The 26,113-nt window shown below is 35.4% G+C and overlaps 2 protein-coding genes across 4 annotated transcripts; both read right to left on the bottom strand.

The window, feature by feature from the left end:
• Nucleotides 1-4,248: 4,248 nt before the first annotated feature.
• On the bottom strand, nucleotides 4,249-14,176 carry LOC114190588. Of its 3 annotated transcripts, none has more exons than XR_003605830.1 (9): nucleotides 13,757-14,176; nucleotides 12,332-12,402; nucleotides 10,438-10,769; nucleotides 9,599-9,744; nucleotides 8,667-8,835; nucleotides 7,959-8,057; nucleotides 7,605-7,687; nucleotides 6,939-7,150; nucleotides 4,249-4,824 (listed from the first exon to the last, which is right to left on the bottom strand). XR_003605830.1 is itself a non-coding variant. In XM_028079537.1 (8 exons), the coding sequence occupies exons 3-8, from the start codon at nucleotides 10,762-10,764 to the stop codon at nucleotides 7,024-7,026; spliced, it is 951 nt and encodes a 316-aa protein (XP_027935338.1). In that variant the 5' UTR covers nucleotides 10,765-10,769; nucleotides 12,332-12,402; nucleotides 13,757-14,176; the 3' UTR covers nucleotides 6,707-7,023. The 3 variants fall into 3 exon arrangements, 1 of the variants encoding a protein (XP_027935338.1); XR_003605831.1 differs by lacking the exon at nucleotides 4,249-4,824 and adding an exon at nucleotides 6,707-6,805; XM_028079537.1 differs by lacking the exon at nucleotides 4,249-4,824 and having other exon boundaries at nucleotides 6,707-7,150.
• A 3,475-nt stretch (nucleotides 14,177-17,651) lies between these two features.
• Nucleotides 17,652-19,023, bottom strand: LOC114190104 (60S ribosomal protein L35-like). Its single transcript, XM_028078872.1, has 4 exons — nucleotides 18,871-19,023; nucleotides 18,644-18,779; nucleotides 18,396-18,552; nucleotides 17,652-17,955 (listed from the first exon to the last, which is right to left on the bottom strand). Exons 1-4 carry the CDS (start codon nucleotides 18,872-18,874, stop codon nucleotides 17,881-17,883), a joined length of 372 nt encoding a protein of 123 aa, XP_027934673.1. The 5' UTR covers nucleotides 18,875-19,023; the 3' UTR covers nucleotides 17,652-17,880.
• Between the last annotated feature and the right edge of the window lie 7,090 nt (nucleotides 19,024-26,113).

Here is a 26,113-nt window from a genome sequence, read left to right as displayed (position 1 = left end):
CTTATTTAATCAGTATACAATAATGATATATTGATAGACTTTTTTCCATTATTTACTTTTTTTTTAATTTTGTACCATTATTATTAATATTTTATATTGATGTTCAAATGAGTTGGAGTCCTTGTATACACATAAACTAGATGATCAATATATAAGGTAGAAAAGCCTATGTTGTATCATGTTTTTTATGTAGTTGACTTGTGACTTACTTTTTTAGTATCTTCGCGTTTATTTTTCTCCTTCGATTCATAACAAGTTCAATGATAGTAAGTTTTACCTTAGTGATCCACTTATGTCATAAGACAACTAATTATCCTATGATAAAATCACTTTTACTAAAATGAATTAGTTCAATTACCTATTATGTTTGAACTTAAATTGTGTTTGTTAATGTGATTATGAATATAAAATTAGTTTTAGTATTCTCTATAAGTAACATTTCATCATAAGCAAAAGTATAGATAATTATATGAGAAGTTAAAGGTAAGGTTGATTATAGAAATGTGGCTACACTCACATGGTTGTGCAAGGTATGATAAAAAAAAAAGAAAGGAAAATTATTTATCGACAAACTTTGACAAATTTTCTATAAATAGAATTAAATAGATTAATTTTTTATTTTTAATCAAAATACCGTAATAAAGTAGTACATTTTTTACCTAAAAAAATACTTTGTCAAACTTTGTTAAAATTTTGTTTGTCAACATATCATTACCTAAAAAGAAAAGTACATTAAAAGTTCACCCACAAAGTTGTGGTTGCGCCCACATAAGTGTGGGTATGGTTGCAACATCGATACTATAGAAATTACATTGAAATGATAGGATTCGATACAGCCAATTTGATGTTGAATTCGATAAAGATCTAAATAGAAATATTATAATAACAATATCATCCTTAATTTTTCAGTAATTTCTCACATTCATTGACATTGTGTTTGGATAAAGCATTTCAACAATGCTGAAAAATTGAAATCCATTGTATTTGAATTGCTTGCAATTAAATTCCCTTCATTTTCTAAATAACTTGTTTGGATAAAGAAATTAAAATAACTTACATTTCAATTTCATGTTTGGATAAAATAATTCAATTGAATTTCTTGTGAAATAAAATTTAATTTAAACAATATTTATTTTAAGCATAATTATGTTTTGACTGATAAATATTGAAACTTACAATTGAGTCTCTAATAAATTTCTATATTCTATTAAATCCTTAAAATTTTTAAATTTTTTTAATTGAGATCCTACAGTTAAGTTAATTAAGTTAAGTGTGACACTTAACTTTGTGATGTAACTGTAGAAATAATTAGTATATCTAGACAATCATTATGTGTAAGCTAGGAGGTTGAGTGTTGAATAACCTCTAGACCTAGCACCTAGTTGTAGCCTTTAATGTTTCAACTTTCTTGTATCTCCTTTATCATTTTATATAAATATCAGGAATAGTGGAAGGACTCAACAAGCCCTCAAACATATATTTGTCTGTTTTAATTTCAACTGTAACACTTACACTTTTACTTTCCATAATTGTCGTCAAATTTTTTGTTACAAGAGACCTGAAAGACAAGATTTTTTCTGAATATCTAATGCATTTAACAAAAAATATTTTTAAATTTAATGAAAATAATAAATTTAAAAATACAAAAAATACAAAAATACAAATTTACAAAAAAATAAAACATAATTATAAAATTATAAAAAAATTATTAAATTAAAAATTAAAATATATAAAATTACAACAATTAACAAATTCAAATATTATAAAAAATATATAATTTCATAATTACAAAATTATAAAATATACAAATATATGAATATAATTTTTATTTCTTTGTAATTATAAGATTATAAGATTAATAAGATTATAATATTATAAGATTATAAATTATAAAATTATAAAATAAAATATATATTTATATATTTTGTAATTTTGTAATTATGGAATTATGGAATTATATATTTTATAATTTGTTAATTTTTGTAATTTTATATTTTTAATTTTTTTTTTATAATTTTCCAGTTACATGTTTTATATTTTATAATTTTTTTTGCAACATTTTTGTAAATTTAAAAATTATTTTCTTTAAATGTAATCAATATAGGAAAAGATCAAGTCATAACTGTCTTTTGTAATAGATAATATCTGCAACATTTATGAAAAATGAGAGTGCAAGATAACTGTCACATCATAAAGTTAACACACACACTTAAGAGTAGGGATTCAATTGAAAAGTTTTAAATTTGAAGAAGAGACCACAACAATTTATTGGGGACACCAATTTGAAGAGAGACTTAAAACATAATTAAGTCTTTATTTTAATGTATAAAAATTTTAAATTAAATTTAAAACGTATTAGTCAACTTAAGTATTAGTTCAGAGTGTAAGGTCGTGAAAGAGAATTTTTTTTTCAAATTCTACTTATTTTAAGGGTATTTAAATTTCTAATAATTTAACTAATTGAAATACTTTAAAAAATATTTATATTTTAAATATTTTTTAATTTCTCTTTTCAAACAAAGCATTTCATTACAAAAAAATTTAAATTCTCCAAAAAAAATGAATTGCTTTATTAGAATACTCTATCCAACTACACCTTGAGGTTCTTTCAAAAACATAAGATTCATGTCATTAATAGTGCACATGATTGAAGTTGCATACTCTAAAATGTTGTGATGAAGCTCGGAACATTCAAAACATCACATAATCAATCAGTTTCATGGGATAATATCTTCCAAATCGTGACGGATTCCATATTGATAAAATCAGGGCATTTGATGGAACATAGCAATAATCCAATAACACTAATATTACTGTAATATTGTATGAAGATCATAATTTTAATCAATTATAATCTAATTTACATTAATCAATTAATAGAAGTTAGACAAAATAATCATAATGGTGGTGTGAGTATGCCATTGATAAGATTATCTCAAGAACAAAGACTCTTGGTGTGGTGAAGAAAAGTTCTACCGAGTAATGTTTGAGCCAAGTTCCTTGTGAAATTTAGATCATTGATCTCTTGATGTACAAGCCGAGATGTGAATCGTAACAAAGGTTAAGCACAACACCGATTAAAGGTCGACATATGAATAATGTTTCGATGTTCAAGTTAATAAGTCAATAAAATAATGAATGAAAGGTAAAAAGGTAGTGAGAATAAGTTAAAGTCCTAGTAGTATAAGCATGTTATTATATATATTTATGTGGTCTTATCTTTTAGTCATTTATATGATATCTTTATCATATTAGTTCATATCAAATTAATGTAATCAAATAATATATCGGAAACAAGATGTGCTATGTTAAGCTGTATCCCTTGGTGATTATGTAATTGATAAATATATATTAGAGATGATATACCATATTGTTAGGCTTAATGTCCTCTAACATAATTTCTTGGAGTCCAACAAGTTTAAGAGCTGAAAGAGCCATAGGTCCATGAGGGGCATATGACACCTGATGTACGGAAGGTTTATCTCGCAAAAGAAAGAAGTGAGATGGGGGAATTTGAGGTGGTATGAGCAAGTGGAAAGGTTGTTAGAGTGAGACAACATTTTTTGTTACTTAATCTGATGAGGCAAAAGAGAAGGGACATTATGTGATTATCTGATTTTTTGTTATAGGAGTTATGCTATGGGCAATTAGAGGTTTCCTCCTATTATAGTTCCTTTTCATTGCAAATAACATACAAATCACATGCCCTCATTTTCTCTATTCTTTTTTATCACTATATTCTTTGGTTTGTAACAATTTTTGGTCTAACATGCTTGGTCATTCCATCATTATAGGACGAGGAAGAAAAGAGGAAGGAGGCACATTGTGGAATTAGCATTATCTATAGAAGAGGACGAAATATAAAAGATCATGGAAGCACGTGTTGAACAAATAAGAGATAAGCTTTCACGAATAAGAATGTTTATGGAATCTTTACGACACCAAACAACCTACATTCAGATAGCAGTTGAAGCTCTGAGAGAGAAATGCCGATGCACAAAATAAAATGGTTGAAAGTCAAGATAAGATTATCGAGATAATGTCTTAGAGTTTGGGGAAAAGTATTATTGATGTAGGTTCATTTTAGCTTTGTGAAATATGGTTTTTAAATAAATAAGAAAACCTAGAGAAATCTCCCACTGGACATTAACATGCTATCTAGATGTGAAGGTTCATGTTCAATAGAAGGAGAGCAATGATTTGAACAAGAAATTGAAACAAGATAACAACACAAACACAATTGCCAAATTAAAATGAAGGAAAACAAGAAGAATATGGAAGCATAAGAAGATGGTAATGGAGCAAGGGAGCATGCCACTCATAGTGGGGCCATAAGGCTAACCAACCCTTGGAGATAAGTGATGTTGTGCCGTCACTTGATTACTTAAGACAAGGCAAAGGAGAACCTCCACTCCTTGGAGGAAAAGCTCACGAAAATGTGGTTGAAACAATATAGAAAATACTCAAATTGATCAACCATCGTACATGTCAAAGAGCACCCCTTAAATAGAAAGTTCTAGGGGCCTCTAAACAAAAACCAAAAGTGCAAAAAGGTAGCTAAACAATTACAAAACTCTAACCTCTAGAAACTAGGTTAAACCTAATACATAAGATGACAAAAATGGAGTAGACTAGGTGGTCTCTTTGTGTGAATTTCGTCCAAGGTACAAGGAGGACCATATGCTCATGTTGCTTTATGTGTTATGCTTTATGTTTTCCTCTCTCATCCACATCACACATGTTTTATGCTTTATGCTTTCCATGTAGACATGTCTTAATCCACTCCCATTAGTGTTCATTCTCTCCTAATTACCATAAGCAAACCTACAAACAAATAAATAAGGATTACCATGTCAACTAAGGTCAACAAGCCAACCTAAGTCAATGGCCAACAAGTTAACCTAAGTCAATGGTCAACAAGTCAACTCAAGTCAATAGTCAACAAGTCCATCAAAGTCAAGTCAACCAAAGTCAACTTAGGAAAATTCAAACATAATGAAAGCTAAGACAATGGAAGGGATTAGGTAACTCCCTATCTAAACATATGGGTTCTCCAAACCATATGTCTTGGGCCACCATCCTTGGTAAGGGTCAAGCCTACATCATCCTCCCCTTCTTTGAGAGAATTTGACCTCAAATTCTTGAAACCCTTGTTGATGGAGCTTGACTTGAGTTGAGGAAGTAATTTCTCTTGAGATCTTTCTCCATCTTTTCTAAGGGTTCCAACCCTAGCCTTGGAGAGGCCATGTTACTTTTCTAAGCCACTCTTCCTCTCTTGCTTGTGCCTTTGTTCTTCTTTCTTTGTTTGGGAAGAAGAGGAAGAATGGTGGTGCACATCTTGCTTTGGAAAACTCTTTTTGTAGGCAACTAACACCTTGGTAAAGACTTGCCCTTTTTCTTTTTCTTCGTTTTCTTCTTTTATTATATTTTCATCCTTATTAACTACTAGAAGTCATAGAGGTAGTAAAGTGATCTTTTTCCCATGTATGAAAAAAATGTATTTGTTGGTATGGCCATCATGTAAAGTTGTTAATCAAATTGTCATGGCCTACCTCGTAAGATATGTGTGACTTCCATGAGAACATCACATAGGACCTCATCTTTATAGCTTCCTATTGAAAAGTTAATTAGGACTCGTTTATTGACATTTATTTCTCCCTCCTTACTTATCCAAGTAAGCTTGCAAGGCTTAGCATGAGGAATGATTTCTAAGCTAAGTTTTTCCACCAACCTTGTGCTAACCACATTGGTACTACTTCTTCCATCAATAATTAAAGAGCAAATCCACTTATTAATGATGCATCTTGTTTGAAAAATGTCTTATCTTTGAGTTGGCTTACCTCACTTTGAACTTGGTCTATCATGTGCCTCACTAACATAGAGACTCCCTCACAAGTTTTAGTTTTACTAGAGGAAGAAGATTCTTCTCTTGAAGGAGAATGGGGAGATGGGTGCTCACTATCAACATCATCACTCTTCTTTAAGATCATAGTCCTCTTGGTTGGGCAAGTCAAAGCAATATGCCCATACCTAAACATTTAAAACATTTAATGTTACTTAATCTTTGAGAAGTGGAATGGAGAGTATGACCACTTGGTGACTTACTTTTACTTGGTGGTTCTTGGTGAAACTTAGAAAGGGACTTATCATGTTTCTTTTTATCCTTTCCCTTCCATGAGCGATTATAGTAGTGGTTAGGTGAGTAATTCTTCTTTGCCTCTCTTTTCCTTTCCAATTGAGGACAAGCCTGTTGTTGAAGGGAGTGACGTTGTTGGAAACCCAACAAGTTTATGGGCTGAAAGAGCCATTGGTCCATGAGGGGCATATGACACCTAAGATATGGAAGGTTTATGTGCGCAAAAGAAAGAAGGGAAATGGGGATGCTGAGGTGGCATGAGTAAGTGGAGAGGTCGCTAGAGGTGAGAGAGTATTTTCTGTTACTTAGTCTGATGAGGCAAAAAGGGCAAGGCATTATGTGATTCTCTGTTATAGGAGCTATGCTCTGGGCAATCGGAGGTTTCCTCCTATTGTAGTTTCCTTTTCATTGCAAATAACGTACAAATCACAGTGCCCTCATGTTCTCTATTCTTTTTTATCCCTATATTCTTTGGTTTGTAACATAATTACTAATTATTTAAATATATAAGACAATAATCAATTATAAGATAGTAATTGATTTAAAAGATAATTAATTGAGTATGTCATATGCGGGAAAGTATAACTATGGATATTATTGTCATACTAACTTCATTGACACCACAGTTAGCAACAAAGTGCTGAGAGATGGATTTTTTCCTTGAGTTACCTGAGCACAAAGATTATGATTGGCTAAGTGATGTCACAGAAACAATAATGTTTTTTCTTTGAAACTGGATCCCATCTAATAATAAAAATGTAGCTAATGTCAGTTTGTTGTGAACTGCGTAGAATGAAATTACCTTCTTGAACCAAACTTGAAACCAGATCCATTTTTGTTGCATAGAAAGTGTGCACTTGTATTATTGGCAGTCATCACATGTAATTTCACTCTGGTTCAACAGGAGTTTGTGAAATGGACACTGCTGATAATGATGGTCGTAGGAGAAGGTACAAACCAGGCCCTAAATATGGTATCAATGATATGGGAAGAAGCCAAGAACCTTTGTCAAACCTGCAAATTAGACTAGCGTTAAAATATGTGCTACATTGTCTTTTATTCCCTCCGTTCCACAATAACTGCAGTTTAAGGTTTTCACACACAGGTTTTTTTTAATCAAAATAGGTAACCAAAACATCATTGTCTCGACTCTAATCTCAACTAGGTTGACACTTCTCACACAGATTAAGAATAATAAGTATAGCACTTTTTGAAATAATTTTGCTAAAATAGTCTCACTTTTTCAATAAATAAATTGCTCTGAATGAGAAAAAAAGAGTGATTAATTTGAGGATAAACTAGGAAGAGAAAGAATTAATACTTCATTGGAATGTGAGAGCATCAGTCAATTTGGAATTTTTTTTAAATAACTAAAACCGCAGTTATCATGGAACGGATGAAGTATATAACTAGGACTAGGAACTGAATGTAAAAATTAAACTAAGAACTTATATGGCAAGTAATTTACCATTTTCGTGCAGTCATGTCGTTGTATACCCAGAATGGTGCAAATGTGGAAAGTACAATAAAATCAATGGAGGTAATATGAATCTGCAATATGAAAACTCAACCTTAGCACCTAACATTTCCAATTTTATGAAAAATGAACAGTGTAAATCATGAACATGAAGTCTAAGAACTGCATTCTAATGTAGTCATGAACTTGGCCTAGTAGACCAGCAATTGTTGAATTTACATTAGCATTTCATTTAGCAAAGATCACGATAACAAGATTGAAAAAGTCTATGACACTGCTAATGCTTATATAATGAATACAATGAATAGTCATGCCAACTTGTTGAAATGGTGGGTATGAACTTACAAATTTGCTTTCCCTAAAGTACTGGTAAAATTCTTTCCACACATCTTGTCCAGCTAAACCAGCATAAATTATGATGGCTACCCCTGCAACAAGTGATATCTGATGTGCAAGTACGATAAGTTACATCCTTCAATAAAATAAATTAAAAAGAAGAGACTACTGAGATTATGCTATACATTTGTCCATAGGGCTATTCCCATGGATCTTCCATAAAAGGGGCATGCTGACAAGCATGTCTAGGAAGAAAGTTTTTCAATGAGGACTAATAGAGGGCCTTTTGAAAACTATTCCAAATCATCATGGTTGTTCAATTTCATCATGATCATATTCTGCTTTTATTGATCAGGTAAGTTTAAGAATGAAAAGAATAGGAAGAGGAATCCAAAACGTTAAAAATAGATTGATTCCATCAAACAATAAGACTAAAAGCAGTTGAATATGAAAACCTTCCAAATATTTTTCTTTCACTGCACCAATGTATGCAGCAGGTTGTGTGTGTGTTTTCTAATGACATACAACTATGATGTTTTTATATAAAACACTATGGGGCAACCTCTGCAATGGCTTTTTTTAATCATTTTATAACTCAAATCTACACTGCATTTTAAGTGTTTCGCCAATGATAAACATGAGATTGCAAATGGGCTGTTTTTTCTTATGATCATGCAAAATCACCTAACTATGGAATCAGGTTGAGATGAGCATTACCAATGCAGTTACTTTTGATTCCAGAAAATTCAAGGGCCATGTTTTAAGCTGAGTTTCTTCAACAGGAGGTGCTGGCGGTTTCCAAAGTACAAAATAAGGAAGAAGTACATATGCACCTCCAAAACATGAAAGTATCAGGAAGGGCCATACAGGAATACTGTTTTTTGAGCTGTAGAACAACAAAAGGAAGATATGAAACCAGCTTCAGGTATTGTCAAATAGGACATATACATAAGAAAACACAAATTATTGTATTTATGCTGGCACAAGGGAGGGCGGCAAGGCTTAATAAACTATGTATTTGCAAATTAATTCAATGTTTATGGTTCACAATTTTTGTTGTACGATTCAACTAGGCAGCAATTTGTATCATCTATTGAATCTGAAATGGTTAGAAATCTCGCATGGACTAAAAATATGATCAAATTATAAATATACATATTTATATATATATATATATATATATGGATGCGAACTCTACCATACAAACTTATTTTGTAAGATTGAATTAGGCTTAAAATTAATGTTCTAAGTCAAATGACACTGAATAGATACATGAATGATTTGGTACAACATGGTGCTTACTGATATTAATCACATAATTAGATTTGTTGTTTTCTTCTTTTACTTTTCTTTTACCAGTTCTAGTGAAAGATATTAAGAATTTATATAAGCTTAAAAGGTTAAATGAAAAGTTTCTTCCATAAGGTTCCCTCTTTTCTCTATGTTCTTCTAGTCATGCTCAATTCGTAGAACTATAAATTTTCATAACACAACTAAAAGATAGAGGTTTATGAGTGGCTTGAAATCTGATGAAAGAAACATATTACTTATGTTGGACAAATATATATATATATATATATATATATATATATATATATATATATATATATATATATATATATATATATATATATATCAAAGGAAAGTACCTTCTTCCTGTAGGAAGCAAGAGCATGCTATATACCAATGGCCACAAGCCCATTATATACCACAATGATACTAACACTTCATTCATTTTGAAACCATCATCCCCTTTCAGATTCAGGAGCTTTTTCAGGAAATATAAATCCCTTGACTGAAAGAAAGTAAAACCTCACAGGTTAAGTCAAAAGAAAAGGAAAAATAAAAGCATAGAAAGATAAAAACTGCAAAGGCTACTTTCTGTGATGAATCCAAGACCCTGGACAAGTGGGGGGCATTGAGTATAATCACATACTCTTACATCAATATATAAGTCTCTCACTCAACTGCAGGGTCAATACATAAATTTAAGGCTGTAAAAGAATAAAAGTTTAATACAGTAATTGTAATTTCACAAAAATGTGGAGGTGCAACTATGTACCTTATAATGACTCTGGGTTCGCCACCGACTACTTCTTTGCTCTTATAAGAGGACCAAAGAGTATATTGAATCCTTAAAGATCCTACACAGTATATTGATTTCCTATTTTAGTCCATGAGGGACTCTAACATTGTTGAATCTCTTTAGACCTGCCACTAGTTTCCCTCAACTCAACTAGTTTTGCCAACGATTCTAGCAAAAATCCTTTTGTGTATAATAACTATAATTTTGATTCTCAAATAATATTAGAAGGTTTTGTTGTTGTGGTGGAGATTATATTTCTTCTACAATTATTTTTCATTCTCAAATGAACTGATATAAACAAATCACAAGTAATACACATACGAATATCCAATCTTGGTTCGAAAATACAGCATATATTACGATTAGCATATTCCAAAATGGAAAGAAGAGTGAAGAACATACCGGGGTCTGGTTTGGGGTGAGAAAGAAGACATAGTAGATGAGTGTTGCCCACAGGAGAAAGAGCAAAAAGGAGGTTGTCCAGTCTCTTTCGTCATTCCCACCAACTTCGCTCTCTTTCTTGAAGCTATGGCAGATTTGGACACCACTCTTTTTCTGAAGCGGAGCCAACAGGGTTTTGGGTCTTGCTCTCACACCAAGTGGTTTTGGCATTTGTGAAACTCTAAGAGGAGGAAAATTGTTGTGGGGCTGAAGTGAAGCTCTCAAATTTGTCTTCTTGATGAGAGTGGGAAAGTTGGGAGAGAAGAAAATGGGTTGAGCCAACAGCATGTTCACTACAAAAAAACATGTAAATACCGACGTTTATTTTTGTAATTTACGTCATTTTTAACTGTCGTTATTTACTTGAGCGACGGTTTCCTGAAATGTCGTAATTCTTGCTGTCACAAAGTATAATACGGCGGTTATAGATGAACCGCCGCAACAACCGTCATTTTATACAACGTATAAAGTGGTGGTTTAAAGAGGCAAAAAGCGTCAGTTAAAGCTGACGTAATATTTTCACTGGATGACAAATATAATGTGAAAAACGACACTTTAAACTGACACTATTATCATTATATTATGACATTTTTAAATGTCACCAATTTAATTAATTACAATTTATTATGAGATTAATTACGTCATTATCAAATATATCAAATGACGTAATTTTAATATTTAATTATTTATTTTTTTTAATATTTCTCTAGGATGCCTCATCAATTCGTCTTGGTTTTTTTACTGATGCATGCCATGTCATAGAATCACTTGTCTTAGGAGACATAAATAATCTTTGCAATCTCGGCTTTAAAGGAAAGTAACGCAATATCTTTGCATATTGTTTCTTATTTTTATCTTTCTATTTAGACATCTTACACCGTTTACATTCTTCTAAGTCTTCATTCTCTTCACCCCAATATAGCATGTAGTCTTTTGGGCAAGCTGGTATTTTGACATAGTTAAGACCAAGCTTGCTAATTGAATTCTTGGCCTCGTAGAATGAGCTAGGAAACTTAGCATGTTCAAATGCGTCCTTTAGCAACTCTAGAATCAATGTCATTGCTTTGTCACTCATTCTACACATGCACTTTATATGATATAACTTCAACATGAATGATAACTTTGAATACTTTGTACAACCATCGTATAATGGTTGGTTATTTTCCTTCAACAAAGCATCAAAATCTATATTTCCTTCATCACGCATCATATTAGCTTGCACACCATCACCTTCGGTAGCCCTGTTAAAATCATTAACATCATTTCCCACAAACCTGAATGCGTCATTCAACATGTCTTCCATTGGATTTTGAGATTCTAAAAAATCTTGAACCACATTTGCACTTCTACCAGCCATGGAATCACTTACACTTGGTCCTTCACCATGCATATACCATGTTTTGTAGTTTTCAGGAAAAGGTCTACATGTTAAGTGTTCTAGAACCGCATCCCTAGTTTGCCATTTATTGAAACCACATTTTGAACATGGACACTTAATAACACGACCATTACCATGTTCAAAAGCAAAATCCAAAAAAATATTCAACCCATTTGAATATTCAATGGTGTTTCGTGATTTAGAAGTCCACGATTTATCTATTGGCATGACTACAAAATAAACACCAAAGAAAAAAAAATCATTACTTAGGAAAGAAATCATACAAACAAGAGGAAGGTGTTCTATCCTCAAAACAAATAAATGAAAGAGTTAACTAAAATAATTAGTTAACCAAAGTATTCATTCAAAGCAATTATAAAATAAAGGACAAAACATATATATTTTATCCTCAAAACAATTAAATGAAAGAGTTAACTAAAATTATTGAATTGCAAAGAACATGACTTAAGCTCAAACCTTGATATTATATGAAATAAGCTGGACAAAGTTTGCAGCAGCTTTAACTTGCAAGTTGTCCAAGTTTTATCCTATACAAATAGAGAAGGTATATATCAAATTGGAGTTCATGCCATGTAATATCCGATTAGAGAGAAAAAATTGCTGCAGATCCATGCAAACATCAACACCAATAATGTACCAACATAAATAACTAGTATGCAGAACCCCAAAAAAGAATGTATTTGTTAATAAATTTCAGTCAAAAATACAGAATATGAAAAGAATATGCATTGAAGAAATTAGTCTAATTATGCAGCTAATGTAGCAGAATAAAACAGATAAAATAAGTGAAAAGAATATGCAACATAAATAATCTTACATAATCATTTTCCTAGAAACCACAACAGTGTCTTTGGAAAAAAAAATATATACAATCGAAACTTTTAGGCTCTGGCAGAACCATGATGTTTGGAGAAATAATTCATTGCACATAAGCATTGTCCAAAAAACAACAAAACACAGAAGGGGAAAAGTTATGTCAATGCAAAGACCTTAATTATATCTCTACAAGTTTAATTAACAAAGCACAGATAATTATATCTCTACAAGTTTAATCCTTGCAGTGTGTGACATCAAATTCACCCCCACAAAGTAAATAATTCTCAGCCTATAAACATGGCATATCATATTTATAACTAACACATCTGACAGTATCACATACATAGAGATGTTAACCTTGACAAAATTCTTTTATAAATCTCACGAATGAAGCCACTTGGCAATTAACATTTCTTAATTAATGTGAGTTATACAAAAAATAAAAGATACTAGGAGGAGAAGTCTTGGTAGCCGTAATTTGTGTTGGGGATAAGATTAACGCTCCATCCAAGTCAATAAATAAATTGAGCACGAGCCCTGTTTTTTTGGTGACCATAGCTTGAATAGATTTTAAAGGAAAGATTAAACACCAATGGATGTTAATAAACGAGTCTACCATATAACCGTGAGCTAGCACTTGATTTTGATTCACTTCTTCAAATAGTCACTTCTCAACCCAATCCATTTGTATCTGGAACAATGGACTAAAATATACATGATAAGACAAAAAAGAAAAAATATTAAACTTGTTTCTAAAGTTTGCCAGGATTTTTTCAAATCCAACCCCAAAAACTGACAATTGCAAGTGACAAGTGATCCGCAAGCACAAGCAACAACGGCGAACTATGTACGATATGAAGATGAAATGCAATCAACACAATATGTCAATGCCACTCAAGCTCGACAGAAATAAAGCCATTCATTCATTCAAGATATTTTGACAAGGTATAGACATCACAAAAATGTTGCTCGCACAGAAAACCCTAATCATAAAATTGGCCACTCAAATCAAAAATAGGCAAGATTAAATTCAAAAACGCAACAATACATTGATGAATGTCATACCAGAAACAGAAAAGGAGTGGACTGAGGCGCAAATGCGAGCAATCGAACCAAATAACCCAATCGAGCAAATGCGAACGGCGGCAATCGTGGACTGAGGCGCAAATGGAGGTGCAAATGGAGGCGAAGGAAGGAGAAAGGAGAAAGAGGTGAAAGAAAAGAGGGGAAACGAAGAGGAGAAAAGGAGAAAGGAGAAACGGAGAGCGAACGGAGAGGTGAGCGAACGGAGAGGTGAGCGAACGGAGAGGTGAGCGAACAGAGAGGTGAGTGAACGGAGAGGTGAGCAAACGGAGAGGTGAGGGAACGTTCTGAGAGAGTGAAGTGAGGTGAACGAAGCGGTGAAATGAGAGAGTGAAGTGAGGAGAAAGAAGAAAGACGCGAACGGGAAGAGAGTGAACGCAGAGAGTGAAGTGAGAGGGAAGTGATCTGGGTTCAGTCATTTGGGTCTCGTGATTTTGGAAACTTAAAAAATTTTTGGAAAGGTAAATAAATATTAAATTATTGAGTGGGAAAATGAAATAGAAAAGAGAGGGAACAAAGTTTTATAAATAAGAAAAGGAGGTATGGAGACAAAAGTGGGACAGGAAATAATTTCATAAAATTATAAATATAATATTTTATATAAAGTGGCATTTTCAAATGACACAATTTTAAATATAATATGACAATGTAAAAGATGGTGGTTAGAAACGCCATATTATACATGTATATTATGGCTGTTATCAAACTGACGTATTATATTGTGAAAAGCGACAATTTTAATTAACCGTCGTATTAAAAACATCGTTATATACATGATTTTTTGTAGTGGTTGTCTTATGACTATGGCCACTGATGACCATGTATATTTTACTGCTCTCATCTTCGGATCTCTCGCCCTCTCTCTAGCTATATAGAAAGAGACAAATTTTATCAATATTTTATGGACTCCTGCTAGATCATGTAATCTTTAATTAGTTAAAACTAATATAGTTTAGTCTTATTACAAAATATTCTACTTAAGAATGCTCATATTTCTACGCCTTTTTATTAAAAACAAAGACCACTAGGCATACACTTGCACACACAAAAAAGGTGCTTTTTAAGAAGAATAAAATAATGATATTAAAGGTATATCATCGATGAAATCTCGTCTAACATATCAACATAACTATGATCACACGTAAGGTAATTTCGAATTTGAAAATATTTTTCGAAATAAATAATTCTAAATATATTCTAAAAATATATATTTTAAATTTATAATTTAATATATTTTTCCGAATTATATAATTTAAATTTATATTTTAAATATATTTTAAATTATACAATTTAAAATATATATTTTCTCAATACTTTTTTCGATTTGTATAATTCAAAATATATTTCTGGTTCGAAAATTACATTGTTTCGGGTAACTTCGTAACGTTAATGGACTTAATTTAAAAGAAAAAAATCTATATTACTAAATTAAAAGAAGATAATTCAAATTTGATTACAGAATTAGCAGGTAGTCTAATATTTACTTTCTCCAAGAGAAATATAATTTACTTAGCAATAGATTTGATGAGAAAATACAATAAAAATAAAAATAAAAAACGCTATTAAATTATTTTAAAACAAGAGTGCAGTAAATCATATAAATAAAAGGATAACGATAAAATGATTTTTTCAAAGTTAACCTCTCTTTATCTCCTTACGTGTCACTAGGAGGTAGAATTTTAAAAAGTAATTTTGGTTTATTTTTTAGGGAAATGATACGTTAACTCAAATTTTCTGATCTATTTTTAACTCAGTTACGTGGCAAGCTGATATGTAATTTTTTTTTTCATTTACAATTATATTGAAATAGATGACGATGCCAAATGTAAAATACACTAGTAAGAGAAAATGAAAGGCACGTGATAAGCATTTGAAAGAGAAAATTAGGGTTTGCTCGTCTCTCTTGTTTGCTAAAAAAAATCGGTCCTCTCTTATCCTCATTGTCATCTTCTACATTCATACACACAACATTGAAGAGGTGGAGCACGAGACCTACCCATAACCTCCTTTGTCAAAGATTAGCCGCCACTTTGACGACATTTGTTAGAGCTTTCACCGTCATCTGGTATTGATAGTGTTATTTGTTCGCGGGGTCCAACGATAGAGCAACTACTTCACCACGGCATCTGTTTCACTCCGCGGCACCACTGAGAGCACTATGTGCATATCCCAAGACTGTCTATCGAGCTAATGTCGAAGCTCGCATCCTCTCGTCGCTGCGTCAACGATAACCGTTTTCCCCTGTCGCTTCTAGCGCGAGGTCTTCTTCTCTTTGTTTCATCTTGTTGGTGTGGTTTGGGTTTTAATAATACTCATTGGCAAGCATGTTTCCCGTTTTTTATTTTGAGAGATTTGGGAACTCCTATTTAATGGTGGCTCGTATAGTTGTGTATTGTGTGTCGAAGGAATCTCGTGTTCTGACTTATTTTGCTGGTGTAGTTTTGATTGGACGACTAGTTATCTTAATCTTTGTCTAAGTATCTTTCTCTTTTTCTTCTTATAAATCATGTTATCCTTCAAAATGTCATCTTTTTTGGTAGGGTGGTGGTTACTTGGGTTGAACGAAAGGGGGCACACTTGGGCTTCCAGCTAAATATTCCCAGGTGAAGGTTCTTTCCAATGTTAAGATTGTCAAAGGATACATTCATCCATTTGTTCATTCTCTCTTCAATTTATGATTATCAAAGGATACATTCATCCATTTGTCAAAGAATAGCACGAAGGAGAACAAGAAAATAAAAGAGAAGAAGAAAATTATAACAAATCGAAGGCATAAAATCACAAAGGAAAAAATAATGTGTACACACATAGAGTCTGCAACAAACATAAAGAAGAAAAGAGACGCTCAAATCCAAACGTTTCTCTCTGACAAATATGCCTTTACAAATTTCAAGTCCATCATGGAATGCAAATGCCATATCACACACATGAAAAAAAAAATTAAAAACTAAAAATCATGACACCTAAGCAGGTAAAAAAGATCAAATTAACACGTTCAAGGATTATAACGCGTGTATTCAAATGTATTATTACGGATATTAAAACAATAATTCGTTGACTCTATGCAGTAGTAATAATGCTAATAGAGAACATATAATTCAGTTTCCTACTCGGTTAACTATTTCCACATTCTTAATTCGATCAGTTCACACTTTATATTCTTAATTTGATTTCTACTGGCTTAGCACATTCCCAATTCACAGTTCACACTTTATATTCTTAATTTGATTTCTACTGGCTTAGAACATTCTCAATTCACATGTATAAGAATCAATTTTATGAATACATTACACGTTTAGACTCAATTTAAAATGGAATATACAAATACATAATGGAGTACAATCAATACATGACATCATTGTTAAAACAGCCAGCTTTGGCAGATGCAAATTTAACAAATTTGTACAGAAACAAAAAGATGTAATGTTTTTAACTCTCGTAAAATTAATGAATTAAGATTTTAATTAATTTTTTTTCTTTGTTTTTCATCCCTTAATATTCACTACTTTTAGTATTCAATATTCATTTTAAGATACATGAATGGCATCCATTTTACATACTTTAAAAGTTTATGATTACAAAAGCACACATCGTATTACAGCAATAGTATGAATCACCGGGTATTACAGCAATTGGTGTGTCACAATACTAAAGCTCAAAAATTAGTAATTTTCAATTTTAAAGGGGCAAAAACAGATGAAATATTCAATAGAGACCAAAATCAAAACTATGCAAGGACTAAAATACTATTTCAGCCTAAACCATAATAAGAATTATACAAAAAACTAAAAGCCTATTTCAGCCTAAACAACATTAAGAATTCGCAGAACATAAGGACAAAATTAAATGCTTATGCTAATTGTAAAAACAAAAATAGTTTAACTAAAAAGAGAAAAATGAAGACTGTCATTGATCATTCATCCAGTGATACTCCATAAAACAAAAGGCCAAAAACAACCATAATTTCTCGAAGCAACTATAGTTTTAACAAATACCCTGGAAACTATGAAGGCAGGCATCAAAACAACTCTGGTACTAAATTGGAATGCAGCCTCAATGGCAAGCATCAACACCTTAAAATTTCAATACACGTAATCAATTCTAACCTAAACTTTGATAGCATACTTTCTTAGTGGAAAGTAAAGCTCTTTCTTCTTCTCCCGTTCTGTCTTCAATGATGCCTGCACAAAACCAAGAGGAGGGTGGTTAGACAAAGCACAATTGGATAAAACCAAACCCTCGTTATATATATCCAGAACATATCAACTATAATAATTTTTATGAGACCAGAAAATACGGTCCAAGTCCAAAAACTTGAGACCAAGACACTTGAGACTAAAAACAACATAAACACACTCTATCCATGTTTGGTAGTAATCACAGTTTAATTTAATGATGAGATCACAATACAACTGGAACCAATTACTGATGCATGTTCAAGGCAGATGCACCATAATTCAAACTCAAGAGCAATGGTTAAGTTGGAGTATGATGCACATGCTGTACCATAATCACAAATTTAATTAATTGAGACGGCATAAAAACTAAAATATAAAACTCTACAGGAAAAAAACGATTAACAAAATTAAAAAAAGACTTGAGAAAAAAAAACGAATGAAACCTGGTGTTTGGTAAGGCGTCTGCGAATGGCGCGGGTTTTCTTGGGACGGAGGTCAAGAGGCAAATACTTCTTCGTCTTGTACGCCTCTCTGAGCGCCGCCTTCTGCTTTTGGGAAATAACCGTCAACACCTGCGCTATCGAAAGCCTTACCACCTTGCTACAAAACGAACAAAAAACGCAGTTTACAAAACGCGATTCCGACAAACAAAACAATCACAACTCACACTCAGAACGAGTTCGAATAGTACATTTTGGAGAGCTTGTTAGGGGCGCCACCGGTGACCTTAGCCACTCGAAGTAGAGCGAGCTCCGCCTTCAGATCCTTCAACTGGTTCAGCAGCTCCGCCTTCGTCTTGTTCCTCAGCTCGTACACCTTTATCCTCGCTTCAATGCCGGAAAAGAATTAACTCAGAACAGACGTAAAAAACAATGGCACGAATTTGAATCCTTGTTACAACGAATTTCTTTGGCTTACCCATTTCGTAGATCGACGCGCAGCTCTTCCGAAACCCTAAAGTCGTAAGCACTATAACAACGATGATTCCTTATATACAAGGATCGAGAAGCTCCTTCGTTTTCTTTTGTTAGTAACTGGGCTCTTATTTTGTTGCGAGTATTTGGAGAACTGGTTGGCCGAAAAGTGTCGAGCAAGAAGTAGGCTTTTTATTCCTATACCCACAATTTCTTCGCGCACCACCATAATTTCTTCGTGCACCCCTACATTTTCAAAACAACAATTTCACTCCTCACAAGATTGACTTACCGATTACCTTTCGAAATAAGTTGTCAACAATTTACAACTATAATTTTAAAATAGGATTTCTTGAACAGATTTTTTGAAATAAGATTTTCAGATTAATATTTTCAAAATATATAAAAACATTTTGTAAGTATTTTCTTAGAACAAGAATTTTAGAATGAAATTTTCAAAATAAATATATTACCTTCCAAAATAAATTTTCTATAATCATTATCCTATTAGGTTTTATGAGCTCTCCATCCTTCAAAAAGGAAAATCTCACGTGAAAAAAAAAGAAATTCCATTAAATAGGTAAAATTATTGTATAATCACTTATATATATATATATATTGTTAGGTATTTGACTCTCTTCGTATGTAAAGAAAAGATCTATTGAGAAGCTCATGTCCCACTTAACCTAGTAGAGAGAAGGTCAGAAAGTAAAAGAGAGATGGAAAAGAAAGAGTTAGAATTCACTTAGAACACCATCAAATTGAGAGAGAGGAAGAGGAAAAAATTTGTTCACATTTTTCATTGAGTTGTCACTGTAAAATCGACACTTTGGATTCATTCATCATTGGATCATGCTTAAAATTTGACAGTAGGTTCGGAACATTCAATTCTTCGTTCTAACTGTTCGGATCGTCAGTACAAGGTTTGAATTAGGAGAAATTGAGTTTGCATTACAATTATCTTTTTAGGTTTCTCTTCTCTTTGTTCTTCAATTTTGCAAGCTATAATGCTTTGTTGTCTGGCTGGGTGTTAGCACTATTTTGTGCAGTTGATTATGACTCATTTGTACTCTTGTTAATTATAATGAAGTTATTTCTCTAGTCTGGATGACTCATGATTTTTACCCTTGCTCCTAGGAGTTTTCCACGTTAAAAATCTTGGTGTTTTGTTTGTGTTTTTGGTGATTTATTATTTATGTTCTTTCATAGTTGCTCCTCGTATATTCTTACAAGTTAGGGAAAACTATATTCGTTGTATTCTTTGGTAAATTTGGTTGTGTTGTTGTTTTCCCTATCAGAGTGGTATCAGAGCTCTTGGTTAAGGGTTACATTTACTTGCTTGAATGATAGAGACAAATGCAAAGATGGTTGCATTAAATGTTTCAAATTATCACTTGTGGAAAGGTAAGATGAAAGACTTATTGTCTGTGAAGAAATTTCATCTCTCAATATTTGCTACACAGAAGTCAGATTTTGTCTGATGAAGAATGGGACTTTAAGCACCAGCAGGTGTGTGGTTTTATTCGGCAATATGTTGAAGACAATGTTTATAATTACATTGCAAATGACAGACATGTTATAGCATTGTGGGAGAAGATTGAGTCTTTGTATGCTTCTAAGTCGGACAATAATAAATTGTATTTGTTGAGTTGCTTGATGAATTTGAGATACTAGGAGAATTCTTCCATTTCAAATCATTTGAATGAGTTTCAAGGGCTCTTAGATCAACTATTAGGCATGGGTATAAACTTTGATGATGAAGTTTTGGGACTATGGCTACTTAATACTGGAGTCTTGGAAGATATTTCGAGTTTTAATTACAAACTCGACCTCGAATGGCATTCTTTCTTTCCAAATGGCAAGGAGCAGTGCTCTTAATGAAGAGGTAAGAAGGAAGACACATGGATATTCATGTCATTTGATACGTTTGTCACAAAAATTAGGGGGAGAAGTTGGAGAAAGGAACCGAAAAAGGTGGTAGAGAGAAAAGCAAGAGTAAGTCCAAGTCAAGATACAAGAATATAGAGTGTCATTATTGTAATAAAACAGGGACATTCATAAATATTGTTTTAAGTGGAAAAAGGAAAACAAAGAGAAGAAGATTAAGCAAAAAAAGAATGATCATGGTCATGATTGTGTCACTACTACTACAGGTGGTGATCTTGTTCTTCTTCGTGACTGAGTCAATTAATCTTGTATCTGATGAGAGCATGTGAATTATTGATAGTGGTGCTACATTGCAAGTCACACTGAGAAAGGATTTATTCACATCTTAAACTTCTAGTGATTTTGGAGTGTTAAAGATGGGTAATGATGGTGTGTCTATAGTGATTGGTGTTGGTGATGGTTGCCTACAAACCAACATGGGAATGATGTTGTTGTTTAAAGGAGTCAAACATGCTCATGACGTCAATTTTAATTTATTTTATGTGCAAATGATTGATGATGTGGTTATAATAATCACTTTGGTTTTGAAAAGTGGAAACCCACCAATGATTGTGGCTAGAGGAGAAAACTCAACCAAACTATATATGACAAAAGCTTTGGTTGCTAAAGACACTATGAATGTCATGGATATGGAGGCATCTTTGTGGCACCGAAGGCTTAGTCATATCAGTTAAAAAGGGCTAAATTGTTTAGCTAAAAAGGATATTCTTCAAGGGTTAAAAAGTGTAAAATTAGAGAGATGTTTACATTACATTATTGGTAAGCAAACCAAAGTATCCTTCAAGAAGCAACCAACCTCTAGGAAGTCAGAGTTGTTACAATTGGTATATTCTGATGTTTATGTCATTCAATGGTGCACTTTATTTTTGTTACTTTTATTGATGATTGTTCCAAGATGCTATGGTTTTATGCACTTCAGCGAAAGGATCAAACTATTCCATATAATTAAAGAAACTACTTTATTCCATAAAGACCTTAGGATCTATGATTCTCACAAACCATAAGGTTCAAGAACTTACCTTAATCCATTGAAAAAAAATTCTCTTAGACGAAAATTTTCCCTTCTCTTACTTTTTTTAATGGCTTTCTTAATGATACAGAGTTTGTCCAGTATGAAATTTTGTTTTGTCAAAGTCACTTAACTTTTGTTTTTCAAGGACATAACTTATTTCATTTCACATAAGCAACTTTTGTATATATATATATATATATCCCAACCATACCCAAGTACACAGCCCCCAGAAAGCACAATGGCCGCCTACCACGCAGAGACGCCTTCGCACAGAACCACACGGCCCTAGAGAGCACAATAGCCGCCTACCATGCAAGAACACTTCCATATGGAGAACACGACCCCCACCTAGCCTCACACACCCCTGTTAAACAACACGGCCTACAACCAAAACCCGGTGGCCGCCTACCCTCGACACATCTCATGGCCGAGTACCGAACACCGCCAACATTCGAAGGACCCCTTGGTAAATTCCCCCCTCTAACACTGGATCCAAGAATAGCCAAAAAGGGAATATTGGGCCAGAAAGCCCATCCCAGGTAGGACCCACAGGTAAAAAGGTATAAATAGCACACTGTTCCATGCATTCATTACGCATTAATTATTCTCTGAAACCCTAACATCACCAGTGCTGACTTAGGCATCAGAGTGTTTTTTGCAGGTCTCCTGCGCCGCCCTCAAACTCCCCTTTCAAGACAAGAGAAGACCGACTCTGAGAAGACATACAAGATCCTTGGCCGATTTGTGGACTACAGACCTCGGTTCCATAAGACAATTGGCGCCCACCGTGGGGCCGAAGAGTATTTCACAGATCCAAGGTGATAACCCTAGAGCAAGATGGTATCCACGCGAAGCAGAACAGCAGATGTCCCCCCTTGGTGCCAATTGTGGAAGTTGGCGACCCCGGCCCCGCCTCGAAGATATCACACATCCAGGAAGCTCAAGCCAGGATGCAGCAGAAGTTCGCGGAATACAAGAAGAGGAATGGAGATGAGATGGAAGCGCTAAGGGAAGAAAACTCCCGCCTTAGGCAAAAAATCGAAGCAGACAAGGCGGACTGGGGAGCCATACCACCCCCATTCAAGGATGGAGGTCCCTCCTCACTCGAGAAATGACCCCCCTCCCCATTCAAAGCTTGATGTCCATCCTACTGAGGACGAGAGTGAATACAGGCCCACCGCTCCAACCATGGGCGGCAACTACAGCTCCTTCGCCTCCAGAAGAAATCGTCGCCACCCCTTCGTGGACGGGATCACGGAGACACCTTTACCCCATAAATGGAAGGCACCAACAGTTACCTACGACGGGACTACAGACCTAGATGAATTTGTGTCCATTTATACCAACAAAGTAAGCCTCTACTCCACGGATGACGCCGTGTTATGCAAATCATTCTCAGTAGCCCTCAGGGGGTCAGCTCTGGAATGGTTTATGAGCCTCCCCCCTACACTATCGACTCCTTCACCACGCTCACCACTACCTTCACCACCCAATTTGATACAAGCCGATGGCATGATCTCACCACAATCGCCCTCCTCAACCTCAAACAAGAAGAGGGAGAACCCCTTCGAGTTTTCATTGATAGGTTCGGTGCCATCGCCATGAAGATCAAGGACCTCACTCCTAACCTCATCCTGATGTATATGATGACCTCTCTCAGGCCAGGACCTTTCGCCGACGAGCTGGCCATGCGCCCCCCTAAGTATGCAAGAACTTCGCAAGAGAGCGGCCATGTTTATAAGGGTCGAGGACATGAGACACCAGAACAACGCCCAATCCGCCCCAGCGCGGACAAAAATCAAGAGGACCAACAAGGAGCCCATCCCACGCGACCATAACCGTCCCTCAGAACGAAGACCAGCAAAATTCTCGAATTATGCCCCCTTAAACGCGCCCCGGTCCCGCATACTCGATGAAGTCCTGCAAGCAGAACTCCTCTCCCCACCCAGGAAATATCAAAACCCGCCCAACGCAGATTTGAGCAAGTATTGCCACTACCATTGCAACAATGGCCACACCACCGATGAATGCGACACTTTGCGAGACAAAATAGAAGAACTCATCTGAGCCGGACATCTAAGGCACTATATAAGAGATATAGGAGAAGGTCCCCCCAGACCCCGCTATGACAGGAACGATAACAGGCGAATCGAGCGACGCAGTGACCGAAGAGTCAAGCATAGAGAACCAAGAAGATAGCCAACCAGAACACATAACACAGAACAAAGGGAACCACCACAGTCGCAACCGTGACGGGCAGATGACAGACCACCCCTACGCGGAACAATCAATACAATATCAGGGGGATTCGCAGGAGGAGGGAGGTCTTCCTCATTCAGAAAGAGACACTTGAGAGCCGTCCAGCAAATACACGTAGTATCCAGCCGAACGCAAAGAAGAACGCCGCCCATCACTTTCTCAGATTCCGATTTCCAAGGCACCGACCCCAACCAAGATGACCCCATGGTCATAACTGTGGAAGTCGAGAACTTCGCGGTAAAGAAGGTTCTCATCGATCAGGGGAGCTCCGTAGATATCTTATATTGGAAAACATTCAACAAGATGCAGATACCTCTCGCCGACCTAACCCCTCACAATGAGCCCATATACGGATTCTCAGGTGAGAGAGTCCCTACCAAAGGATACATCGACCTTCACACAACGTTTGGAGAGGGAAGACAAACCAAAACCATTCCCATTCGTTACTTGGTCGTCGACGCCCACACGTCCTACAACATCCTCATTGGGCGCCCATCCATCAATGCGCTGGGTGCCATCGTATCCATCCCACACCTCGCAATGAAGTTTCCATCCCCGCAAGGCGACATCATCACAGTACATGGCGACCAACGCGCAGCCAGAGAATGCTACATGGCAAGCCTGAAACTCCCACACCCACCTCTGACGACCCACAACATTGAACAATCCCAAGCCCGCACCACCCTAGCCGGCGATGACTTAGACCCCAAAATAAACTCCGAAGCACGGCTCGAACCCGTGGGGGAAACAAGACAACTCCCACTCGAACAACAAGGCCATTTCCTCCAGGTTGGAACTTCCCTTCCTGAGGGAGAGGAACGCCACATCGAGCAAGTGCTCAGGCAGAACGCCGACCTCTTCGCTTGGTCAGTAGCTGATCTCCCCGGAGTCCACCCCAGGATAGCCGCCCACCGGCTATCTGTCTTCCCAAACGCAAAACCCGTCTCCCATAAAAAAAGGAAGCTTGGAGAAAGCAAAAGGCAAGCAGCTATAGCGGAGGCCGATAAACTAAAACAGGCCAGTTTTGTTGGTGAAACCCAATACACGACCTGGCTAGCCAACATGGTGCTAGTCAAGAAACCCAACGGGAAATGGCGCATGTGTGTAGATTACACGGACCTGAACAAGGCCTGCCCGCGGGACGCCTACCCATTACCCAGCATAGACAGACTCGTCGATGGGGCCGCGGGACATGCCATACTGAGCTTCTTAGTCGCTTACTCCGACTACAACCAGATACCCATGGTCGATGAAGACAAAATCAAAACCGCATTCATAACAGAGGAGGCCAACCTTTACTACAAAGTCATGTCCTTTGGCCTAAAAAACGTCGGCGCTACATACCAACGCTTGATGGATAGAGTCTTCCAGCCACTCTTGGGCAAGTCCGTAGAAGTATACGTCAACGACATCATCGTCAAGTCTCCCAACGCGCAACAGCACTCCGCGGACCTAACTCAAGTCTTCAAAGCCCTACGCACATACAACATCAGACTCAACCCTGAAAAATGTACATTTGGAGTAGACGGCGGGAAATTTCTGGACTTCATGCTCACACAGCGAGGGATCGAGGCCAACCCCGAAAAATGTCAAACCATCATCGACATGAGAAGCCCCGCGAACATCAAAGAGGTACAGCGACTAGTGGGCAGACTAACCGCCATCTCGCGCTTCCTCCCGAAGTTGGCGGACAAAACCAAACCAATGATCCAACTCCTAAAAAAGTCGACTAAGTTCACATGGGACGACACCTGCGAACAAAACTTCAACACCTTGAAGCAACTCCTCACCACCCTGGTCCTAGCCAAACCAAACCTTTCCCTCCCCCTTATAGTGTACATAGCCGCATCAACGAACGCCGTCAGCTCCGCACTCGTTCAAGAAAGAGACAACACCCAACAACCAATATACTTTACAAGCCGCATCCTCCAAGACCTAGAAACACGATACCAAATGGTGGAAAAGGTAGCCCTCGCAATCATAACAGCAGCACGTCGTCTGCGACCATACTTCCAGTCACACATGATCA

The sequence above is a fragment of the Vigna unguiculata genome, chromosome 7, assembly GCF_004118075.2.
Source record: "Vigna unguiculata cultivar IT97K-499-35 chromosome 7, ASM411807v1, whole genome shotgun sequence".
In the NCBI taxonomy this organism is placed as follows: Eukaryota; Viridiplantae; Streptophyta; class Magnoliopsida; order Fabales; family Fabaceae; genus Vigna; species Vigna unguiculata.
This window is presented reverse-complemented; position numbering and strand designations above follow the sequence as displayed.